General features: G+C 43.9%; 1 protein-coding gene across 1 annotated transcript in view; it reads left to right on the top strand.

The window, feature by feature from the left end:
* Window positions 1-16,279, top strand: part of TULP4 (TUB like protein 4) — a 226,255-nt gene that overhangs the window by 153,583 nt on the left and 56,393 nt on the right. Inside the window, exons 3-4 of the mRNA XM_082406065.1 lie at window positions 4,131-4,259; window positions 12,491-12,652. Coding sequence (XP_082262191.1) covers window positions 4,131-4,259; window positions 12,491-12,652 — 291 coding nt within the window. The remainder of the gene's footprint in view (window positions 1-4,130; window positions 4,260-12,490; window positions 12,653-16,279) is intronic.

Genomic DNA, 16,279 nt, shown 5'->3' with positions numbered 1-16,279 from the left:
CTGTGTGCCTGGTGCTGCTCTAAGGTCCTTTCTCATCATAGTTTTCACAATAGCTCTAGAAGGATTGCTGCTGTTACCCCCGTTGCAGATGAGCAAAAGGGACCCAAGCGGGTCAACAGGGTGCCCGAGGCCATGCAGCTGGTGAGCGGTGCAGCCGGGGCTGAGCTCTGGACCTCACGGGACCATCATGCTGGTGGGCATGAAGCCGTTGTTCACATTGAATTTCTTCCAGCCTCTGTTTCAGGGTGCTTTTGGTTCTTTGTTAAAAAACAACTAAATGTATCTAAAATTCAGTTGGCACTCATTTTGTTTTTCTTGTACAAGTGAAGTTAGTGCTGTTTCACTTAATAAATTACAGAATAAGAAGAACTGAGTGGTAATAATCACTTACAGGGATTTATAACTTGAGCTCTTTGTATTTAGCATATATCCAAATTACATTCTTTTAGGGTTGAGGGAAATATTTCTGAACATTGGTGATAATGGTTGTTCACTGAGGTGGTTTCCTGTATATATCTATAAAATAGAAATTATATCTACCAACACCATTTGAAGCATTCCTGCCTCAAACGATGAACATTCTTGGATGAACTGGTGCCTTGGATTAACTGGCACTAGAGTTTTGTTCTGCCTAAAAATAGTTCTAGAAGTAGGAGGTGAAGTGACTTATTGAGGGCATTAGAGTACAGCCCAAATAGGCCTTCAGCAGACCTGCACTGTATTTTTAGTGTAGATTTCTCTACCGTTAATTGTACTCAATAAGTATTTATTGATAAGAATAGCTATAAAATGATAGAAATCTTACATTGGAGAGGGTGACAGGCTGGCATTTTGGGGGAATAATCAAAGACCTGGGTCAAAACTTGGCTTAGCCTCTGTCTGTAGAGGAACACATACTTCAGCTAACATGTTAAATGCTGAAGTTCTTTTGTGCCCAAAGCAAACAGGAGCCCCGTTTTCCTTTAAAAGGGAAGGAAAGCTCTGCCTTACAATGCCTGGGCAGCTGCTTAGCACCCTGCCACGTCATCTGGGCAACTGAGAACCCAGCTGGCCCCTGCTTGGTAATTCCTCAACACTCTGGTATGTCCTGACATTGCCAAGCAGACTGGAGGGATTCGTAGAACAGGAAATGAGCTGCCGGGAGATAAGACGGGCAGCTCCGAATCGCAGACGAGAGCGGAAATGAGAAAACTAATCCAGGGAAACAACATCGCAGTTTAACTTTATTTTTAAACCAAGGATCACTGGAAAGATTTCTCTCTCTAATTTAGGGGAGCAACCCACCTATATTCAGTTATACCGGTTATACTCACAGCAAAGAAGTGTGTGTATGGGGACTGCATTTCTGTTTACTGCTGCATCTCAACTGATAAAGAATTATGAAAAGATGACATTGAGTCTGTGAACTCTTTGTTTCTCCAACAACTACTACTACTGTGTTGTCATAAGACCAAGAAATTTTTAACCTTAGAAATAACTTTAAAATATTTTTTTGCCTCTGCTCTTTTGTGATTGTGTCATGCTGCGACTTGCAGCCTGTCTTCATGAAGAAGAGAGGTTTTGTTACTGATAATAACTAAATATGCAATCATGTGTGGTGATGGTTGTTAAAGGAAAAAGGCAAAAGTATAGAAAATGTGACTAACCTCTGTTCTCTGAAATGTGACGCCTTGTCATCAAATATTATTTTATAAGGAAGGTCATAGTAGATGAATGTTCACTGTATTTAACTTAGGAAATAAACGTTCTTATTTGTCATAGTCCGCCCTCTTGTAGCCATCCTGAAGTGCATTAGTGATTGTGGGCTTAGGCGATGCAGGTGTCTTTAGGGACCAAACTGCAGCACGTTGTGGGCGGCACTGCTCAGGCCGATTGTTGTTGGGTCCGAAAGAAGTTTATGAAGTTGGCTTTTATTGGCTACTTGGAAATTCTAAATTTTATGACACATTCAATGCGGTGCGTTTAAAGACTTTTATTGTGTTGGTTTTACTATTTTTTAAAATTAGATCAGTAATTTAAATACAGAATTTTTAAAGCTAGACTTTAAAAAAATGAATCTGGATTTGTTGCCCTCCCATCCGCCTGTTTTGAGGCCCCTTCCTGTGTATGTTCACAACTCTGTACTTGCATATAGAGCAGGATATTATGTCTATTTAGTGAACTGAACTCCGCAGGGACAAAGATTTCCTAACTTTCTATCCTCACAACCTAACAGTTTGTAATAGGCAGTCTGTCAGTATTGGCTCTTGTTAAAATGCCTTTGAGAGTCGAAAGTAACCTCCTTGAAGTAGTTTTCAAAGCATAACTGAGAATGGTAACTTACGTGTGGCTGTTTGGCATGATATCCTCAGCATTCCTGTGTGTCGGTGTTCGGAGGTGAGCATGCCTCTGCCCTTTTCCTCCGGTGGCCCAGCTCAGCAGGAGGAGGGTGCACGTAAACCCGTGGTTATAGCAGGTGGTGTGAGCGCGGCACCTGCAGAGCAGTGACCAGAGCGGGACAGGCAGGCCCCGTGGAGGGACAAAAGCTGGATGGGGCCGCCGGCAGCTGGCAGTGTCCACATCCGTGGAACTTGCATCCGTTTTGCAGGCGGGCCATTGACTAGCTTAGATTTGGCCGACAACTGCCAGGTCTCGAAAGATTGCAGCCTTTCAGCTCTTGATGCACAGTTTTAAAAAAGAGCTGCAATATCCTTACATTTTTAGTGGGTAGTAATTTCCTCTTGGACAATTTGAGGATTTTAGTATGCATCTTGCAACAAATGCTGATACCACCAAGTGTGGTGGACCAAGGCTGGGGGGCCTCTCCTAGCTCTCTGGTGCTCATAGTACAACTTTGAGAAGGGACAGGGCTTCTGTGTTGGTCTGTGGTTTGGACGCAGATGGACGTGAGGAGGGATCTGTGCTTTTTGGAGGTCCGTGACCATCAGTCCTTGGCCTCAGCTGCTCGCAGTCAGTATTTCAGAATATAAGTGGAACTTGGAGACCATATGCACCGATGCCGCGTATTCACGAAGGTTGTTAGCTTATTAGGCACGAGGTCCTGGGGGGAGACGGTATTCGCACCTTACGAGTAGCAGGTGTGCTCTTGCTGGTTAGTAACAGTCCTCATTTGACTGACATACATCAGTATGTGTCCACGTATCCATGGCTTTTCTGGTGCCCAGCTGGACTTTGCACTTGCCAAGGGCAGACCCCATCTTCTCCACCTCCGTGTTGGTCACGCGGCAGCGCGCAGCGTGGATCTGATGCGTATGAGCTGGACGAAGGAAACGATCACGGTCACCAGCGTGGGCGGGCCAGGTGGCCTCCGGAAGCATTCCCCGTGGGGAGCCCGGCGCTGGTTTTGTGCCACCTGGGACCACTTCATAGCCCTGTGCCCTTACAGGTTTTACTGGGCTCTGTGAGGGCTGATCCCACAGACCACCTACCAGCGGCCACCTTTTACGTGAACGAGTGGTAGTTGAGAAAGATGAAAATGATTGTCCACGTTCAGGATTTTTCAGATTTAAAAATTAAGTTCTCATACTCATCCGTTTTGAAGCTTATAATTTCTTCCTATTTCCTCTGTGATAAATCCTGAACAGCTTAGATATTTCAACTGTGTGTTTTTTCCAAATTGGCATGCTTAGATGCTGAACTACTTGGAAATAATATAGCCTGGCAAAGGTTCAGAAAATTTCACTTTGGGAGAAAATGAGATTAAATAGGCCCCACCCTTTCTTCCATCTGTACCTAGCAAATAGTGCCCTGACTCAGGTACACAGTAGGTTTCGAGGAAATCGTTTCCCCGCCGCCCAGGGCCCTCAGGCGAGCGAGCCTGGCACTGTGGAGGCAGGGCCGGGTACGGTGGGCTCTGGGCCCCCTCTGTGGTCACGACGACGGGCACTGCAGCGCTGTGGTTCGTGGTTTGCTCAGGTGCCTGCTGTTTGTCAGGAGGCCACGTCACGTGGGCCTGGTCCCCTGAGGCGCTGCCATGTGTCCCCTCTGCTGGACTCCCCACCCCCCGTGCTCCCCGAGTCCTTTCCTTTGTCCGTGCGTTCTAGTTAGTTCTGGGTCTGGTAACTTCGTAGACGTGATCCCGGCCCACGGGCTCCTTCCCTGCAGTAAGTGTCTTCTTGGTCGTTTGCTAGGTCGTGTTGGTGAGGTGGAACGAGCCGTACCAGAAGCTGGCCACGTGCGACGCGGACGGCGGGATATTCGTGTGGATCCAGTACGAAGGGCGGTGGTCTGTGGAGCTGGTCAACGACCGCGGGGCCCAGGTGAGCGGGCAGGAGGCTCCTCCAGGGAAGGGCGGAGGGCAGATGAATGAAACCAGGGTCCTGCTTCTCGTGCTTCCCGCTGAGTACATCACTGGAGCGGGAGAAGGATCGTCCTTCCTTCCCTTCTGCTCTGCGGCTGTTGTGAGAACGCTCCAGGTCTTAAGCTTTAATTAAAGCTGTGCAGTCGTTTCTCACCACTCAGTGTTGTGATTACCTGTTAAATTCGGATTTGACGAAGCGCTCCTGGCGTAGCGCCTCTTTGCTGCCCTGTAGAGGTATTTTCCCGCGTTGTCGTCTTCCTAGTTCCCTCACGGGGAGCTCCACACGACCGTTCTCACAGCCTCCTCCCCAAGCCGAGTTTTTAACACTCTCTTTGGTCAGGTTTCAGTTAGCGGGGCCACCTGTTGTCATCGCTCAGCTCTCCCTTTCTGGTACCAATTTGTCGCTGCTCTGAGGAAAACAGTTGCTCCAGGGACGCCCTGCCGAGCTGTGCTATTTTAAAAACCACTTCGTGGCTTCTAGTGGCTGATGGTATGGCCCTGGCTCTCCCTCCCCGGGAGGACGGCTGCGTGGAGCTCCTGTCTCGTGTGTTTAAGGACACGGGTCCCATGCCAAGGATTTGACAGGCCCGAGTGCTGCGGGAACCTTTATTGACAAGGGGTTTCTTAGTCTGTTTGACTCTCCAGGGTGGTTCCCCTGTGACTGCCTTTCTATACATTTCTAAGGAAATGAATTCTCACCCTCTCTCCTCCCATCTGTTGCTTAAATAAGCTACGAGCTCTCCAACTTCGAAAGATGCAGACCGGTGAGGTGACATAAAATTGCAGGGAATGAAGTTCTTACTAGCAGTTACTGTTAGGCTGAGGAACTTTGTAAGATGTCATCACAGAAAGCAAACCTACCTCTGGGTGCAAACAGAACGTACTTTTTTGTGTGAGTTTATTTATTTGGTAGGGTCGGTGTAATAATTTTGACTGACTCTGGTAAGGCCTTACCGGTTTCCTATATTCCGCTGTGAGTGGAAAAAGGAAGAGGTGGCGCCTACCCTGTGACTACTAACTAACCTTGAAATTGAGCCACAGATGTGGAAACCTCCATGCCCGTAAGAAGTTCACGTCACCTAGAAGGTGGCCGCTGTGGTCAAGAGCGTGAGCTCTGGAGTCAGCGTCTCAGTCCATGGCGCTTCAGTAGGAGATACTTTACTTCTGTGCCTCAGTTTCCTCATCTGTACACAGGGAGTTTAATGGTACCTGCCTCCACGGATCACTGGGAGGATTACAGAAGATTACATATGGAAGGGAGTTCCCTGGTAGCCCAGTGGCTAGGATTCGAGGCTTTCGCTACCGTAGCTCGGGTTCAGTCCCTGGTCAGGGAACTGAGATCCTGCAAGCTGCGTGGCACAGCCCAAAAAAAAAAAAAAAGATTAAATGTGGAAAATGCTGTGACACTGTCTGCACGTGATGGTTTTCCCCACAAGTTGTGATGGTGCCTGAAGCACTTATGAGGTGCCAGCACCCATAGCCGCCGACCACAGGGCGTACCTGCCCTTAAGTCATCGCCATAATGTCATCACCAAAGACCAGCTTCAGGCCTTGAGGCAGCGACTCTTCACAGCTTCCCGTGAAGTGGAGACTCTTCTGAACTTGCCCTTGAGGGTCTTTAAAGCGCCGTTGTTCTCCCATCCACCAGAGTGTGAAGACTTTCCCTAGAAAGGCCCAGTGATCACGTGAGACGTGTCTTCAGACCTTGGCCGGCACGAGGTCTTACAGAGCGTTACTCGGAGAAGGACAGTGAGGAGGACCTCGGAATGGCGCTCAGTGCTGGCCTTTCCCAGGTGTCATCCCTCACCTCCACAGGAACCCTGTTGGGAAGATGTTGTTACTCTCAGTTAATGGAAGAAAAAACCCAGGTCAGGGGAGGTTGAGTAACTCACCCAGGGAAGTTAGTTCATGGTTTGTAAAGCCAGAATTTGAACCCAGGTTTGAGTCCGAAACTCTGTCTTGTTCCCAGACAATAAACTGTTTTCTCTTTAGCAGAAATGCATATACTCATAGCATATCCAGAGACCTCAGGCTTCACTGCCATTGGCGAGTCTGGCCCCCCCAGCCTGGTGGTGCTGCCACACTGTCTCCTGCTGACGGCAGCTTCTCTGAGGAGGGAGGCATCTGTCACCTCCACATCAGAGCCGTGTGGCCTCTGCCACCGCCATATACCCTCAGCCTTTCTTTTCATTGAGAGTTTGGCACAGAAAAAAAGTGTGTTAGAAACAAGAACAGATGAATTCAGACCTGGAGGTGAATGAGCTTACATGGACCATAGACCATCTGGAAGCACCTAGAATCTCCCAAAAGCCTGTTCCTTTCAGGTTCGACCAGAGTAATCACTGTATCTTGTGATCTGATCCAGATCTTCATACAGCTTTGCTGTTTGCCACTCTGATTCTACAGACCTCAGAATCCATTGAGCAATTGTTACCGTTAAGCACTTGCATTTGGGGGAGATTTGGCTGCTTTTAGTTGTGTTGGAGTCGCGTCTTGTATGAGAAGCGTCAGGCGCCGGTGAGGATGACTCACTGGTGGAGGGAGCGGAGGGTCCGTGCTCCGGGAGCGGCATCTGGGGGCAGGAGGGACAGTCCTGTGCCTGGAGGAGGAGCATCCTTGAAGTGACACTCTTTAGAAGAGGTGACAGGTGATCTTTGTTATATAGCGTGCCTTTCATTGTCATGAGGTAATCAAACATTTGGCAGAAGCCAAGTGAAGCTTTAACACTCTTTTTTTCAGGAAATGATTATGAGTCCTTTATTTCAAAAATGAGTCTGGAACAGTGCCTGCATTATTTCATAGCATTGGTCACAGGCCAGCTGTGCCAGGCACAGGCCTCGGAGCGTCTGAGGAAAGGCTGTCTTGGGCAGCGGGCTGTCCAGGCTGCTCCTCAGCTTCGGTCAGTCATGTCGAGAGAGCCCTGAATGTGGGGCAGGAGTGCCACGGCCCCCCGCATCGGATAGACCACAGCAGAGGGCTTTCTGCTTATTTCCTTAACAGCACTAGGGACTCAGTTCCCCTGGTTTTGTTTTTCCAATTTTGGTATAGTCTTATCGCTCTATGCTAACCTAATTTAGTAAATGCAATTAGATCATGTAAACATCCTCTGTTACCATTTTTTGTGACTGTAAGATGGGTGGTGCCTTGGAGAAGCATCTTGTCACTGGCTATACGTTTTCGCGCTCTAGTAAGATGTTTTTCCTTTAGCACAAAGATAAATGAGTTAAAACCCATGTAAATAAGTAACATTATCTTTGCAAAATGAAAGGACTTTTACACTTCATTGTAGAATTAATGTGTTGTCTGTAAAAAAAAAAAAAATCTTTTAAGTTCTTAAGAAAAACTAGATAACGTAACTAGTTGAAACATAAGGTCAGAGAAACCAAGATTCCAAGTTGAGAAACAAACAGCTTTTTCCAGTACCTTCAGACCAGCTGTCGCGGAGCTGTCTCACACACCCATGCCGTTGTCATGAGGGGGACGTGCTGACCACTGATGACCTATAACCCCTGCTGGGAAAACAGCAAGAAGTTCATGTCCTTTTGGTGTTTGTTCATTTGTTTTATTACTACCTGAAGTGTGAAAAGTCCAGTAATGTTACAAATTTCAATGAAGGTGAACATTTCCAAGTATAAGCAACAGTGAAGATGATAGATAATCAATTTTTTTAAGTTAGAAAAGATTTAAAAGGTAGTACAAACTGAAAAAGTAAATTAAGGCGAGAGAAACAGGACCAAATATAACAATAATTAGAATAAATGTAAATGGACTGACTTCACCGATCAAGATGATGCTTGACAGATTACGTTTTTAAAAACATAGCTATATGCTATTAGGAGCCACACCTAAAACTTAAGGACGTATACAAGTTTAAAGTAAAAAGGTGAAAAAGATGTATTGAGCAAATATCCAGGAAAAAAGAAAGCTGGAGTAGCAACTGTTACTTTCGGATAAAATAGACTTGAAGATAGAAAGTGATGTTTTGTTTATAGAGTGCTACCACATAATGGTAAAAGCTGTAGTTTACCAAGATGATATTTTAAATATGTATGCCCTTATTAATAATAGCATCAAAATATATGAAGGAAATTGACAGAACTGAAAGTAAAAACTGATAAATTCATTGATATACCGAGAAGTTTCAACAACAAAAAAAATCAAAGATATAGAAGATGTGAGCAACACAGTTAACAAGCTTGACCTAATGGACACTTGTAGTGATTGAATCCACCAAGTAGAGAACATACATTTTTCTCAGACACACACAGAATGTTCACAAAAGTTGATCATGTTCTGAGGTTTCGCAGACCTTTTCTGTGAAGGGGCAAGATGGCACACATTTCAGGCTTTGTGGACTAGGAGTCACAATTGAGGATATTACGTAAGTTCTAACAAGGAAGAAAAGAAAACCAGAACACTTCTTGTTGATAAAGTTAAAAAGTTTATTTATGGATGCTAAAATTTGAATTTTATATAATTTCACATACAACAAAATAGCATTCTTCTCGAAATTTTTTCCTAACCATTTAAAACCGTAGTTTGTGGACTGTACAAAAATAGGTGGCAAATAGATTTGGCCCACTGGCCATAGTTTGCCAGCCTGTGTTTTAGGGCATTCATAAAACCTAAACAGATTTCCATTGGTAGCTCTCATGATTATGGACCATGATTTCTGAATGGGTTAGAAGTTAATAACAAAAACATAAATTTACGAAATTGGTGGGAATTCCCTGGCGGTCCAGTGGTTAGGACTTGGCCCTTTCACTGCCGGGGCCCAGGTTCAGTCCCTGGTCAGGATACTAAGATCCCACAAGCCATGCAGCATGGCCAGAAAAAAAAGAAAAGAAAAGAAATTGCTGCCTATTTGGATATTTGGTCATTTTTAAATGCATTGTTAAATAGTTCATGGGTTAAAGAACTAATTTAATGGACATTTATAAAATCTTAGATCTGAATGATAACGGAATCTACATATCAAAACTTGTGAGATAGGATTAAAGTGGTGATATAAGAAAATATATATCCTAGGGTCTTCCCTGGTGGCGCAGTGGTTAAGAATCCGCCTGCCAGTGCAGGGGACACGGGGTCGAGCCCTGCTCCGGGAAGATCCCACATGCCGCAGAGCAACTAAGCCCGCGCACCACAACTGCTGAGCCTGAGCTCTAGAGCCCGCGAGCCACAACTACTGAGTCCACACGCCACAACTACTGAAGCCCACGTGCCTAGAGCCTGTGCTCCGCAACAAGAGAAGCCACCTCAGTGAGAAGCCCGTGCACCGCAACGAAGAGTAGCCCCCACTCGCCGCAACTAGAGAAAGCCCACACGCAGCAACGAAGACCCCATGCAGCCGAAGATAGATAGATAAATAAATAAATAAACTAGTTAATTTTTTTTAAAAAGAGAATATATATCCTTAATTTATGTATATTAGAAAGGAATAAAACTCTGATCAAATGAACAACGGAGTAAATCCAGTAAAAGGAGAAAGAAAATATAATTTAAATAAAAGTAGAAATTAATGCCAATAGCGAAAAAATGATACAATAGAGGAGATCAACAAATTCAAAAATTTGTTCTTTGGAAAAAAATTAATGAAGTAGACAAACTGCTGGCAAGCCTTGAGTAAGAGAAGAAAGATAAAACCTAAAATAATTTTATGAATGAAAAGTTGAGCATAACTGTAGATAAGGTAGAGATTACAAGGTAGTCAAAGGTAAATAAAAGATGCCTAGGTAATTCAGTGGGGGAAGAATCATCTTTTCTTTTTTTAATTGAGGTATAATTGACATATACTGGTTTCAGGTGTACAACAAAATTTGTATCTACTGGGAAATGATCACCACAATAAGTCTATTTGACATCCAAGGAATAGTCTTTTTGACAAATGGTGCAGAAGCAACTGAATATCTGCATTTAAAATTTAAAAAGTAGAACCTTGATTCTTACCATACACCCTGTGCAAAAATTAAATGAATCATAGACATAAATGTAAAAGCTGTACTTCTTCTGGAAAGTTTGGGTTTGCCACCTTGGGTTAGGTAAAGATTTCTTGGATTGGATACAAAAAGCATGAAACGTAAGAGAAAGAACTTGATGTCGGACTGCATCAAAATTTAAAACTTACTTTTTCAAAGATATTCGTAAGAAAATGAAAAGGCAAGTCACAGAATGGGAGAAATTATTTGCACACATATTCTGATAAAAGATAGTATCTAGAATTTTTCCAACACAATAAGAAGGTTGAAAACTTCTGTATATCTGTATACATATGTGTATGTGTGTGTGTATTTACGTATATAATGAATAGGTGAACGTGAACGGATATACAAATAGATATATATGGCAAGGGATGTGAATAGAAAGGTTCCAAAAGATGATGTGCATATGATCAATAAGCACATGAAATGATGCTCAGCATATTAGTCATTGGGGAAATGCAAATTAAAAGCATAGTGTCCTACCACTACACACCTATTAGAATAGCTAAAATAAAAAAGACTGGCAACACTGAGTGCTGGTGAGGTGTGGACCTACTCACGTATATTGCTGATGGGAATGTGAAATGGTTTAGCCACTTTGGATAAGCTTGGTAATTTCTTATGCATTTAAACATACATTTACCATATGACCCAGCAGTTAATTCCATTCCTAGGTATTTACTCAAGAAAAATGAAACCATGTGCCTACAAAAAGTCTTGCACGTGAATACTCATAGCAATTTTGTAATAAGCAAATACTGGAAACAACCCAAATGCCCAGCCCTTTGGTGAGATGAATAAATTGTGGGATATTTATGTCATGGAATATTACTCATCTATAAAAAGGAATGAACTACTGATGCACACAAGAAATCAGGATACTCTCAAAATTATTATACTGAGTAGAGGCAGTCATAAACAGAAGTGAACATACTGTGTGGTTCTATTCATGCGAAATTCCTAGAATAAGCAGCTAGTTACAGAAGTTAGGTCACTGGTTGCCTCAGACCAAGGGTGAGGGCAGGGAATTGACTGCCAAGGGGAACTTTATTTATTGCATGTAAATTATAGCTCACTAAAGGTGATATTTAAAAGGATAGTAAGTACTATTAACAACTACTTGCCAACAGTTTTGAAAACTTACATGAACTGGACAAATTCCTAAAAAAATATTTTAACAGAACTGACTCAAGAAGAAATAAAAAGAGAAGCTTGACTGCTGCTAACACTATTAAATAAATTGAAGCAATGATTAAAAATCATCCGACAAAAAAGTGCAAAGCCAGATGGTTTTACAGGCATGTTCCACCAAACTTTGAAGCAACAGGTTGGCCCAGTTTATACAAATTCTTCCTGGCCATGGAAGAAAAGGGACTACCCTCTAACTCATTCTGAGAGGTCAGCATTAACCCTGATAAATTCAAACAAAGACGTTATAAAAAATGAAATCACAAGTTTGCCTCACTCGTGAATACAGATGTGGAAATCCCAAACACATAATCAACTTCAACTGTATGTGTAAAGGACAATACTTTACCTCGAAGTTGGGCTTCTTCTAGGTATGTAAGGATGGCATAAAACTGGGAAATCCATGGAAGTAATTTGCTGCAGTAATAGATTAAAAGAAGAAAAACATGTGGTCCTTTGAATAAATGCAATAAATGCATTTGATAGAACTCAACACCCAAGTATAAGTAATGTGTTCCGGTTAGAGATTATTTCTCATTTTGATTGAGGGAGTGTTGTTAGCAAGACTGAGAAACGTATATAATCAGAAACTGAGAGCTTTACTATCTTGATAAGTGACCACGAGACACTGATGGAGAATCTGTTACTATAAGGGGCAGGCCGTAGAACAGTGTCTAAAAGCAAGGATGCTGGAGCCGCACAACCCTTGATCATTCTTGGCTCTGCCCCTCGCCAGCACTGTGAGACCAAGGAGAAGTTACTTCTCTCCGCTGTAGGAGGTATTACCGTGGGCTTAATGAATTACCATGTGTGAAGCACTTAGCACCTCCACGCTGGCATATGCTTTTCAAATAATGTGTTTTATGTGTTACTGTTAAAATACATGCAACAACATATTGTATTGTCTCTTTAAGGCCATCTCGATCTTAGCCAAAGGCTAAGGTAATGACTACGTCTAGTCTTTGATAAAAGTGCTTTCCCTTTCAGATTACAAATTGACTCCTTTTATCTGTGTGTCCCAAAGGTGAGTGATTTCACGTGGAGCCACGATGGGACTCAAGCACTTATTTCATATCGAGATGGGTTTGTCCTGGTTGGTTCTGTCAGTGGACAAAGACACTGGTCATCTGAGATCAACTTGGAAAGTCAAATCACATGTGGCATATGGACGCCCGATGACCAACAGGTAACACCTATTGAACGTGATGTGTCGTGTTAAAACTACTTGAGCTGAGCGGGGGGAAAAACGTTAAGTGCTAACGCAGTGGGGTGGCGGCAGGGGAGGGAGAGCTGGCTCAAAGGCTGGTAAAGAATGACAAAGGGAAAGAACACTGAGCTTGTCCAGGTAAAAATTAACACCAAAATTTCATGTGTTAATAGATTGGGGAAATAACATTCCCCACCAGTGCTGTAAATACTGAGTTAACAATTTAATTATAGAAAATACTCATACAAATTTACTTTAAAATCTACACAAATAGCCAGTTGATAAATGGATAATGGACATAAATCGTTCACAAAAGAAGTTCAACTAGTCAGTAATCATGGTAGGAAAGTATGTATTCTCAGGGAAAAAATGCGAAATAGCATAGTGAGAGGGTATATTTTCACTTATTAACAAAGAAAATGATACCGATGATTTTATTGATCATTCATTAACGGTTTAATCAAATAAGTATTTTCATTCATTGCTGGCAATAATATGCATTCGATCTTTGGGGTGGCAAAGATTTGATACAATTTTTAAGCAAGTCTTAAAAATTATCATCTGCTTTGACCTGGTAATATGCTTTAGGAATTTATCTAAAAGAGACAAAATGGGAAGAAAATAACAGTTGTAGTCATTAAAGCATTATTTATGATAGTAAAAATTTGGCAACAGCCTACTGGTACGAAAATAGAAGACTGGTTATGTAAACTGTGGTATAACCACTTAAAGGATCATATAGTAGTTCAATAAATTAGAGATCGTGCTTATAAAGATGACGTAATAATCTGAAAGAGCTCTTATGATATAATGTTAAGGAGAAAAACCAGGATACGAAATGGTGTATGTGGTGTGATTACATCATACAGCAACCGAAGGAAACTACCCACATTGTCAAAAGAACTGGAAGGAAATTAATCAAAATGCCGCATGTAGGTGGTTATTTTATGGTGAGCCTCTGGGTCATTTTTAAAACCTAATTTCAAGTTTTTCTTTAAGGCGCCTATTTTATGGTCATGATAAAATGATGTATAATAACCTAATAAAATTATATATTGATAATTCATTTTTTAATATAAGGGTTGACTAGTTAAAACCTTTGTAAATGTAAAACTTGTGTTTTCCAAGTACAGGAGAATCCATAAAATGCCAGAACATTTTATACTTGATATTTCCGTTTAATTTTGGTAAAATCGAACAGTATAATATGAAACCATAACTTTTTTGGGAACCTTTTTTATTTTTCTTTTTTTTTAAAGAATTGCTTACTTCTTGTCACTATATATTTCATGTTTCCATTTTTTTTCAAGTAAAAATGCTCAATATTTTTTTCTCTTCTCAAAATTAGTATTATGAGAATTACAAAGAGGTACTAGTCTCAACTCTGAGTTTCTTCCCTCCCCATCCCCCAAAGGCCTCTTAGTATCCAATAGCATATGTGTGTTTCTGTGTGAAGCACTTGGATTTATTTATTACAGCATTTTATTTTTGTAGGATTTTACTGCCCCTGCAGTCTGCTCAGAGATGCGTGCCGTGGCCCAGTGAGTGACCCTGCACACACACTTAACCTCTCCCTGCTCCAGTTTCCTCCTCTGTGACAAGGGGTGTGAATTATTTCCTGCCTAATTCCCAGGGCTTTTGTAATGATCGGATGAGGGAACAGATGCGAAAGCAGTTAAGAATATGTCAGAGGGAGTCTCGGCTTCCTATTCTTCCCTCACCTGGAGTGATGGATCCGTGAGGCTCATGTCACGGTCCCCCCTGAGCTGTGCTGGCCAGTGTCCCCAGCAGACTGCATACCTGGAGTGTGACAGGCATGGGACCCAGAGAGGCTGGGGACACAGTGTGTGAGATGCAGCACCTGCCTTTGAGGGCCTTGGGCCACTGGAGGAGGCAGGCCCACAAGCGCCTTGTGCTGCGTCCAACATGGTTGCCCAGGTGGCAGACAGCATGGTGTTGAGCGGGGGACGGAAGCGAGGTGGGCTGCAGCTTCGACTGCGTTCTCTAGGCCTGTCGGCAGGACCCCAAAGCAGCTTTGCAGATGGTTGGGCTCCTGGCCCACACCTCTGTCTGGATGGCTGTTTTTATGGTTCTGTATTGAGGGCCAGCAGGTGGGATTTCATTTGAGGAAAGTGCTCCATTGCCTTTAAAAAAAAGATTGCAGACCTTGGAGGAATTTAACACAGGGCAGAGGTGTGTGGGACGCTCTATGGGTCATGTTTGAACTGAGACATTCCTCCCTCCGTCTCTGTCATTCTTTCATATCTTTTGCTTAGTTTGAAAATTATTGATGAGAAAAGAGTGTGAAGACAGTATAATGTTTGTAATGTAATTAATGCCCTGAGCTCTGACATTGGGACAGTCTCAGGTGTGGGCTGCAAGAATCCGGCTACATCTCTTCTCTTCTCCTGGAGAACCTTCTGCCCTTGATGTAGAGTAAAACAGCCTCCAGGACACCTCCTCACATCTTGAGACAGTTCTGATCGTAACGGGATTTTAGGCTGCTTCCTGTTAACTCTTCAAAATGTAAGCAGTACAGTTTTACAAGCAGTGAGTTTGAAATCTAGCCATTTTCCTGTTTGTCATATATTTTCCTCTTTTTTTCTGGGGGGTCTGGGTGAACACTGTGCCTCTTCAGACATGAACATTTACAAATATGCATGCAGCTCGCTTTGAGTCTTAGCTGAGTATCAGTTCCCTGTCAGAGCCTTCCAGCTGGCTGTGGAGAACGTGAGACGTGTCTCCGTTAAGAAAGGTGGAGATGCTGGCACGTGATCCAGCATGTGTCTGGGAGTTAGTGCTGCTGTCGCAGGAGGAGAGAGCAGCTGGTGGGTCCGTGTCCGCAAGAGCAGGACAGAGAAAAAAGCCTCAGACTTACGTCTGATGCATTTGGGTTGATGAAGAAGGATTTTGTGGTTAAAGTTCTGAGCACAAGAAGAAAACTCCCCCTCCTTGCCTTTCCGCCCTCCCTGGGAGAACTCCAAGAAGGCAGCTCCCAGAAACGGCCCTCTGCGGTGGGGACCAGGGGTTCTGCAGAGGACTTCTCAGGCCGCTGGCCTTGTCCCATTCTTGTCCCAGTTGCCGCTTCTCTGTCACAGCTCCCACGAGAGGCACGTGCATGGTCTGGGTGCGCCAGCCGTGTTTGGATTCGTTTTAAGGGCTCTCGGGCGTCAAAGCCATGTGCACATGAGGCACGTTAGCGACTCCTGTTTGCACACAGTCAGTGCAGCCCCTGATCAAACAGGACTCATTCAGTCCCGGCGTTTGCAGCCTCCCTCCCCGAGCCAGTGGTCCTTCCCACTAAGCCCAGTCCTGGCCTGCTGGCCTTTCTTGCCACTTCCCCACACTTTCTACTCAGGTTGCCTGCCCCCTGGGCCCCCGGAGTCTTGGAGCATCTTCTCTCTGGGCTCCTGCCTCGGGTGAAGCCTGTCCTCCAAGCAGCCCACGACTTCCCTTGGCTGCTGCCCCACTGCTCAGCCCCTTCGGCCCCGGCCACACGTCCAGGCTTCGTGCTCTCTGGTCGCTGCTGGCCAGATCCAGCCCCTGTTCCAGCCTCGTCTTCCCCTTCCCAGTGCCGCCCTTCGCCTGCTCCCGGAAGCCTTCCCC

This window comes from Balaenoptera borealis (genome assembly GCF_965194805.1).
Source record: "Balaenoptera borealis genome assembly, chromosome: 9".
In the NCBI taxonomy this organism is placed as follows: domain Eukaryota; kingdom Metazoa; phylum Chordata; class Mammalia; order Artiodactyla; family Balaenopteridae; genus Balaenoptera; species Balaenoptera borealis.
Note: the sequence above shows the minus strand (reverse complement) of the source record. Positions and strands in the feature narration are given on the sequence as shown.